The following is a 9016-nucleotide window of genomic DNA, read 5'->3' on the forward strand; positions in this document are numbered from 1 at the left end:
GGGGGGGGGGGGGGGTACCGAAGGAGGCAAAGCAGAGGCACTAGAGAGACTATCAACCCGTGCAGGGAGGAGAGGGAGTCCAGACCCACAGCCTGGGCAACCTTAGAAGGAGGCTGCCTGAGACACGAGTTCAGTACTTAGGAGTGAGTGCTCCTGGAAGCACTTCCCTCCTGGAGGGAAGTCTCCAGAACACACACTGTCCAAACCAGCGTCTGTCTCCTACCTCAGGTAGGAGATTCTTTAGATCTGACCTATGCAATATGTCTAAAGCCAAAGGCTGTCATTTCCTTGAGAGACTTATCTCCAAAATTAGACACAGGAGCAGTTTCCAGCTGGGACCAGTTGCCAGTCTCTGTGGCTCCCCTGAGGCCTTTGACTGGGTTGATGCTAGCCTTGCTTGAAACTCTGAAGCCCTTTGGAGACAGTTCTGTGCTCGCCCTGGCAGGGTGGCCACTGGTTACCTAACCTACAGCCTCTTCAGAACACAGACGCTTCAGTGATAGACGTCAGAAGGATTTTATTATAACAGTGTGTGTGTGTGTGTGTGTGTGTGTGTGTGTGTGTGTGTGTGTGTGTGAGAGAGAGAGAGAGAGAGAGAGACTGAGGGCATCTTCCTCAATCACTCTCCACTTTATTTCACTGTTTCACATTTACCGATTTACTCCTGTGAGTGGGTGTCTGTGCCTTCTGGGGTTGTATGGATGTCAGGGGACAATCTCCAGGAATCTACTCTCTCTTTCTAACTTGTGGGCTCCGGGCCCTCGGGCTTGGCAAAGCCTTTGCACATTCAGCCATCCTCTACCCTGTTGAAGGCAGGGGTGCCAACCGAGCTTGAGGCTCACCCATTCTGTTAAGCTGGTCGGCCAGGAAGAGCTCTGGGGATCTTCCGGTCTGTACCTCCTCAACACTGTTACATGGGGCCGGGGTGGGGCTTGAACTCCTGTCGTTAAGTTTGTAAGGCAAACACCTTAGACTGATCTACAACCTCCACCCCCATTGTTAATGGGTGTGCTTACACCAAGTGAGATTTGTACAACTGTCTGTTACATAAAATGCTTAGAGTGGGAAGAGGGAGGAGGGGGAGCAAGCATGTCATGTTTCTAAGATCCTCAAGGGAGAATGCCAAAAACCTGCCCCTCACACCCTTGGAGACCTGTCTTCCCACCGTGATGGAAGTTAACCCTGTCTCGCCTACTGCAGCTCAGAAGGCTTGTCCCCGGCTGGGCCGGCTGTCAATCTTGCCCTTTACTCCTCTGGACTAGCTCCCCCTCCCTCTCAGCAGCTCCCCAAGGGCGGGTTTACTTACTGGTGGGGTCCGGGGTCTTGCTCACAGCGTCTGTCCCAGGGGCAGGCTGAGGCGTGGGCGCCTGCGGCGCGCCACCTGCCCCCCTCCTCTGCTACCGCCAGGAAGGGAGCCCCAGGCTGGGGACTGTGCCGGGGCAGCCGGCCGGGGGCCCCACCTTGCAGTGGGTGGGCCTCAGGGAGATCTGGAAGCGCGACGTCGAAGCCCGAGCGGAAGATGTCGGAGGAGGGGCTGGCCTCGGCTACCATCGCTAGCCCCAGCCTGGTGCAGGGGGCCGGGCGGAGACTGAGGACCAGGTGGTTGCGGCCTCCGTCCCAGCTCGGAGGCAGGGGCCCGCACGCTCCGCGGCCGTCCCGGCTGGGGAGCAGGAGGAAGAGGCAAGCCTCGGCCGCGCTGGGGGCGTAGTAGCGCGAGCCCCGCAGGGAGTCCAGGACCCTGCGGTGGGCCTCCTCCGCGGCGCTCCCGCCAGCCGGGGGGTGCACGAAGGTCCTGAGGACACCTCCCTGACATCTGGAGGGGTCGAAGCAGGTTCCCCAGGTGCAGCCGCTCCCCCGGGGAGCACGAGGAAGCTCTGGGACCTCTGGGTGCGTCTCAGACTGGGAGAAACTCTGCAGGAAGGCAGCGTCCAGCCAGCGGGGCCAGCCCTGGGAGCGCCCCGGTAGAGGACCCGATGGCACCGCCCGGCGAAGGGGGAAGACTCCCAGGAGAACGAGGAGGAGCCCGAAGACTGACAGCGCCAGCCAGAAGCACTTTCTTCTCCACAGCGGCATGTGGCCACCCACAGCCAGGGCTAGAAGGAAGTTAGAAACTTCGTAGCAAGTGGGGAAGGTGGGAACCCCAGGCAGGAGAGAGCAGCTGGGGGAATCAGCTTTCTGGTCCAGCTCTCTCACGGTGCTGCTGCGGAAGGCGAGACTGCGGACCCCTGGAGAGTTCGGCCCGCTGGCGTTATCATTGGCCACCTGTGGGACTGACCCCTCGCGGGAGGCCCAGGGAGGCTCTGGCTTTCTGAACTCGCCTCCCCACTCTCACATCGATTTCTCTGCCTTCCCACAACCAAGCCAACCTAACCTTGCCCTCTCTCATCAGGGCCCTCTGCCCTGGGCCACTGCTTGGGCTGATGCAACCGTTGTCCGGACCACAAGACCTTGTCCATCTGCGCTCAGGGCTGCAGCCCCTGACCTTACCCTTGCCCCAGAGGCAGGCTGTCTGCCAGACCATGGGAACTAGTCTGGGTTCACGGGGGTGGGGTGGGGGGAATGGCCGAGGGTGATGTGGAAGGAAGCAGGATTGGTCTCTCCCACTCTTCCCTCTGCCCCAACAGCCCTTGAAATCCCCTGGCTATCCCTGTGCTTGGTGGCTGGCCTTCTGTGGCAGAGCTAAAAATAGACCTTGTGCCCATGTGGGCCACCGGGGCCGGCTGGAGTTAGAGCTCGGGTGCAGCCCATGCCTGCTGCCCGGGCTGCCTGGAATGAGAGGATTCTGGGGTGCTGGTCTTCTCTCCCTCTGCTATGGTCCCTGACCCGGGCAGCTGCCCTGCACCCTACTGCTGGGAGCTGTCAAAGGGCAGAGGCCGACACCTACGCTCCAGTTCCCGCTCCTGGCCCCGAAGCGCAGCCGGCAGCTCCAGGTCTCACTCCAGCAGGCTCGGCTGGGTCCAGATCTCTTCCCTAGCTGCAGCCCGGCTCCGCCCCCGCCAGCCCTGATTGGCTCCCGGCTAGGAGGCTGGGTCTCCATTTAACCCATTGCAATCTCTCTTCCTAGGGGGTACTATTTCGTTTTGTTTTCATTTTGAGCCAAGGTCTCCCGTAGCCCGAGCTGGTTCCAAACTCACCTTGCAACCAAGGACCTTGAGTCTCTGATTGTCCTGTCTTCCCCTCCTAGGGTTCAGATTCCAGCTGTTCGCCGTGACGCCTGGCTCTGGAAGACTAATACTGGCCAGGAGGGCACCACTGGTGGCTAGGCACTGACAGCCTGTTTCTCTTCACGTTCTTTACCAGTGATCCGAAGTAGACATTTATCTGTCATTTATCCCTTTTATTATTACTGTCATTATGTATTTTAACATTTTATTTCATCATCCTGGGAATAGAACCCAGGGCTTTGTGGACGCTGGACAAGTATATATATATATGTTTTCTATTGAGAAAATTGAAGCTCAGAGAAGGGATGGGCTCTCCCTAAGGTGATCCAGCTTAGAAGTGTTCAGGAGAAGATTTGAGCTCAGGGCCTTCCCTGATGGGGCCTCTGCTTGTGCCCCTGGCTGCTGGGTGGGTCTGGGCAGTGGCCACCTGCATCTATACCATGGATGAACAGCATACTCCTTAGAGTTGCCAAGGGAGGTCTTAGAAGAGCCCTTGGTAGGGATGTCCTTCCCCTGACCTGGGAGGGCTGCTGATGTGGTAAGGGAGCCAGCCACTACGTGACCATCCGTTCCTTTGTTCCTCGGTGAGTAGCCAGACTGAGGGCGGGGCACAGCTATGTACCCAGGAACATCCTGAAAATGGAACCAAAAGGAGGCTGGGCTCTTGGCACTAAGAGGTTGATTGCTCAATGACAGACACCTGCTCAGGCGAACCCTAGGCCTTCTCACAGAGGAGACAGGTATGAGCTTGTGCTGTTGCCATCTTGCCAAGCTGACTTCCTCACCCACTTGGAATTGGTGGAAGGTTCCCTTCCTGCAGGAAGCTGCCATGAGTCTCCTTAGTCAGAGCCAGGACCTTTCTCAGGGTCCTCATGCTCCTTCCCCTCCTTCCTGCATTCACATTCGTTCATCTAACAGGCCCTTAGCATCCTAACTTGGACCAGGTTCCCCGGGGAAGTATCAGGCTGAAAAAGGCTGAGTGTTATGTGACCATGTCCTGAGCATGCAAGAAATGACTATAAAGGAGATACGACTATTATTCCCATTTTATATAAGAGAAAGTAGAGGCTCAGGGACCTCGAATAACTGCCTGTACTGCCATGGCTTGGCCAGGTAGTAAACCATCTTATCTATTTCTCTTTTCTTTTATTCTGAGGCAGTGCCTCTCTGCATAGCCCTGGCTGTTCCAGAACTCATTATGTAAACCAGGCTGGCCTTGAACTTTCGAAGATCTGCCAGTCTCTGCCTCCCAAGTGCTAAGAATAAAGGTATATTCCTTTTTTAACAATTATACTTATTTTTAAATATGTGTGTCTGAGTGTTGGCCTGTGTGTGTGTGTGTGCTGTGTGTGCATGCCTTGTGCCTGTGGGGGCCAGAAGAGGGTGTCAGATTCACTGGAACTGGAGTTACAGGTAATTGTGAGCTGTCATGTGGGTGCAGGGACCCAAAGCTGGGTCATCAGCAAGAACAGGTGCTCTTCTCCACTGAGCCGCCTCTCAATCCGCCACCCATTCCTGTAACCACCAACCAAGGCAATCTGCTGAGTGAGAGGGCCCCTCCTCCACCCCCCTGCTGTTAGAAGGAGACAGCAGTATTTGAATGAAGGGACCCGGCAGCACACAGGGGTCTGATGAACCCAGGGGCAGAGAGGTCCTCTGAGAGTGACAGGTCAAGACCAGAAAGGAAGCAAGGTTGTTTGCGCCTTGTTTTGCTTTGTTTGGGCTGCCCTGGAATAGAAGCTACGCAGCTGCTCCCCAACTGAGCTACCTCCCAGGTTCATAGCAGTTTTTGTTTGGTTTGCTTTGGAGACTGGCCTTGCATTAGCTGTGTAGCCAAGAACGACCTTGAACTTGTGCTCCTCTTGCCTTGAGCCCCTGGGTGCTGCTCCACCAAGGCATGCTCCACCAGGCATGCTCCACCAGGCCTGGGTCATGTGATGTCACATGTAACCCTGGGCCTCATGAATGCTTCCGGAGGACCTTACCGACAAGGCCACCTTCCCAGCTCCAAAATAAATTTTTGGGAAAAGTCACTATCACAATGAGGGAGTGAGAGGAAATGGTCACCTCCTCATTCCACAGTTGCTTAATGAGCTTCATCCTGGGGGCGAGGCTGCTTTGAGGAGAGCAGGTAGCTGATAACATCTTGGCCTCCTGAAGGCTTCTTTCTGGGCAGGGGAGGAATGTCAGTGTCCAGGCTTCACTATGAAGGGGAAAATTGCTCCAGACACAGGGACAACCAGGGCACGGGTTTAGGGGCAGGAGAGTAGACATGTGACCTGTTTTCCCAGCAGCACACGCAGACTCCAGGCACGCTATCTGGGGGGAGCAAATGCATGTGCAGTGTCTTCCCCAGGGAAAGTTTAGTCACACAACATCGATACCCCGTCATGCTCTGACTGCCACCCTGCCCCCAGCTCTCTGCTCATGGCTGGCTCATGCTGGAAGCACTCTCCCTTTGCATTGCAACACACACACACACACACACACATACACACACCCTCTTCACCTTCATTCCTGCAGGGGAGGTTCTCAGGCCAGCTGGGCCTGGGCTTGTCTAAACCAATTCCCAAGCTTGCTTGCAGGCTTGGGTGGAGGCAGAGATGAGGGGTGTCCCGAGCTCGTGCTGAAAACTGGCTTTTGGGCTGTGCCAAGGGCTCCCGGGGAACCTGTCGGGTTCTTTAACACTCATCAAAGGCACTAAGAGACCCGTGTCCTGTAGCTGGATGCTGATCTAAGGAATGGAAGCCGTCATCCTGGGGAACAGGGAGTGGCCAGGGCGGGAAGGCGAGGGCACAGTGAGGTAGAGTGAGAGGCCTGGGTTCAGTGGGGAGGAGGTGAGGCACCTTTTTGTGTGTGATCTTGAGAACTAAGCAGCGCTCCTGGGCCGCTGAGCGCAGTGGTGTTTGCCTCCCGGCTGTCTCGGCTCAACCTTCCATCCTGGGGATGTGTGTCACTTCTTGCCTGAGGCACGAGGCGCACAGAGAATGGGAGCTAAGGCCGCCTCCATGGAGTTCAGTCTGGGGCCCTCCCATCCTCCTTCTCATTTTCTCAGGCTGGGCCTGCAATCCTCGGAAAGGCTTCCATGTCCTTCTGGGAGGGAGGCCCTAAGAATGAACAAGCCCTATGGTTGACAATATAGCCCAAATGTCCCCAAGAATCTGTGTCTTCCTAGGCAAGTGAATGTCCCCTCTCCGTGCTTCTGTTCTCTCATCTGCACCATGGGGATGCTCAGAATAGCTGTTTCCCAAAGTGGGGTGAGGTGGCAGGCATGCAACAGTCTGCAAAACATACCCCCACTCGGCACACAGATGGCATTCCAGGGGCTGGAGGCATGGCTCAGTGATAGAGCACTTGTCTCCTTTGCCCAAGGATAAGGGTTCAGCCTCTAGCTGTGCCTCTGCAGGTGGTCCGTCCCGTCGTGTCAGCTCTTGTCATCTCCTCCCGTGTCATGATGTTGTCGCCCTCCTCTGCCACTTGGCACAAGCGACAGACTCCAGCGGTTCTCAGCCTTCCCAATGCTGCGACCCTTTAATACAGTTCCTCGTGCTGTGGATCATTCTCATGCGCCTCCCTGACAGTAATCTTGCTACCGTTATAAATAAGCAACCCCTGTGAATGGGCCGTTTGCTCTCGAAAGGGGGTGCTACCCAGAGGTCGAGAACCACTGATAGAGTCTTCTAGGAAGAGGGGACCTCACTTGGAAAAGTGTCTCTATATGATTAATCTGTAGGCAAGTCTATGGGGGCATTTTCTTTCTTCTTTCTTTCCTTTTTTTTTTTCAGTGTTTAGAGACAGGGTTTCTCTGTGTAGCCTTGGCTGTCCTGGAACTTGCTCTGTAGACCAGGCTGGCCTCAAACTCCTGGAGATCTGCCTGCCTCTGCCTCCCAAGTGCTGGAATTAAAGGTGTGTGCCGCCACTGCCCAGCTTTGGGGGCATTTTTTTTTCTTTTTTTTTGGGGGGGGGGCATTTTCTTGATTAGTGAATTGTGTGGTCCTGAGCTGTATAAAACAAAAAGCTGACTAAGCCACGAAGAACAAGCCAGTAAGCAGCCTTCCTCCATGGCGTCTGTTTCAGTTCCTGCCTCCAGGTTCTTGAGTGTCTGCCCTGCTGTCCCTGTCCCTGAGTGATGGACTATAAGCTATAAGATGAAGTAAACCCTTTCCTCTCCAAATTGCTTTTGGTCGGGTGTTACCAGAGCAACAGAAAGCAAGCTAAGTCTTCAGTCAGCTCATACTGATGACTCACCCAAGGACACCGAGGCAGACCTTAGAGCAGACCAGGACCTGGACTTGGGACTCCCAGTTGTCTAGGATTGCTTTCATGCTGTGACAGACCATGACCAAAAGCAGCCTGGGGAGGAGCGGTCTTCTTACAATGCTCAGGTCACACTCTATCCCTGAGGTAGAGGCAGGAGGCTTGACAGTCGGAGCTTAGATAGGGATGGATGTAGCTCAGTTGGTCGAGGCTGACCCACCGCGTACAGAGTGCTGGATTCCATCCCCAGCGGCCCATAAACCAGGCCTGGTGCTGAACATCTGTAATCCCAGCACTTGGGAGGTGGAAACAACAGGATCATAAATTCAAGGTCAATTCGTAGATGGCTCTGGGCTGCGTGAGAACCAGTCTCTCTCTAAACAATGAACAGTGGTGTGAGGCCTGCCAGGCATGTTTGCAGCTTGTGTTTTATTCCACTCAAGTCCACCTTCTAAGTGGGCAAACCTGGACACTGCCCTCTATATAGGTCTCTGCCTTCTGTAGGATGAACTTCCGCTATTCAGAGAAAGATGGATGTGATGGAGCTCACTTGTAATCCCAGCACTCAGGAGCGAGGAGACAGGAGGATTGCCATGAGTTCAAAGGTAGCCTGAATTCAAAGCCAGCCTGGCTTTCCTAGACCTTGTCTCCACATTAATTAATTTAAAAATTTAAAGCTGGCAGGTGGTGTCGTAGGCCCTTAGTGCCAACACTCTGGACGCAGAGGCAGGTAGATCTCTGTGAGTTTAAGGCCAGCCTGGTCTACAGAGTTCCAGGACAGCCAGGGCTACCCAGAGTTTCTGTCTTGAAAAACCAAGGGAAAAAAGCAAACCCAGAGGCTATGGGGGTGAGCAGGCATGACGAACAAGCCAGCGTCCATGCCTTAGGCTGCAGGCTGAGTTTTGAGGCCCAGCCATTCTCAAGGAACAGGGTTCTTTGAAATTGTGGGATTAGCCCGAGTGAGTGAACTTGGTTTCAAAGCTTGATCGTGAAGCCATTTTATTCCTCCCTCTATCGTGTTCCACTGAACTAGACTCTCTGAAGGTTCCTAAAACTGAGGATCCCTCAAGGGAGTTCCTGGGCCTTCCCCGAGCTGCCCACACCCAGACACCTTCATATCAGCCCTGACCACCTAGGGGTTAATTAGGAGAGCCATGCTGTTACCTAGCAAGCAGGCTGCTTCAAACCCAGGTGACTAACAGGCTGCCTTCCAAGCAGAGGCAAGAGGATTGATTTCTCCTCCTCTCCCTCCCCAGGGACAGCTGCCTGGCATATTGAGCTATGCCAGCTTTCTGTGGGCGCCTTGAGGAAAAAGCCTGCAGAGGGCTGGAGGATGGGGGCTGGGTATGGGAAGAAATAGGTCCGGAGATGAGCTCTGAGGAGGAGACAGAGGGCCCTCAGTCCCATTTCTCTCTGAGTCTTGGCTCACCTCTGCAGCCCAGCTGCGTTAAATGAGAGCATTGCTGTTATAACTCATGGAGCTCACGCAAGGGCTGGGCCCCGACAGACACAGCCTCATTTAATTCTCAAAGCTACGAGGAGAACCAGGCCCTCTAGCTGGGCTTCCAGATGAAGGGAGGTAAGATTGCTCTTCA

General features: G+C 54.9%; 1 protein-coding gene across 2 annotated transcripts in view; it reads right to left on the reverse strand.

Moving 5' to 3' along the window:
* Positions 1-2931, reverse strand: part of Extl1 (exostosin like glycosyltransferase 1) — a 15246-nt gene extending 12315 nt beyond the window's left edge. Inside the window, exons 1-2 of one of the 2 annotated variants that reach the window (XM_055611094.1) lie at positions 2885-2925; positions 1307-2093 (exon numbers count right to left, since the gene is read on the reverse strand). In XM_055611094.1, coding sequence (XP_055467069.1) covers positions 1307-2073 — 767 coding nt within the window. In that variant the 5' untranslated portion in view covers positions 2074-2093; positions 2885-2925. Of the gene's footprint in view, positions 1-1306 lie in introns of both variants that reach the window. The other variant, XM_055611095.1, reaches the window with a different exon arrangement.
* Positions 2932-9016: the final 6085 nt, after the last annotated feature.

Source organism: Psammomys obesus, unplaced genomic scaffold (genome assembly GCF_907164565.1).
Source record: "Psammomys obesus unplaced genomic scaffold, mPsaObe1.curated_primary_1811, whole genome shotgun sequence".
Lineage (NCBI taxonomy): Eukaryota > Metazoa > Chordata > Mammalia > Rodentia > Muridae > Psammomys > Psammomys obesus.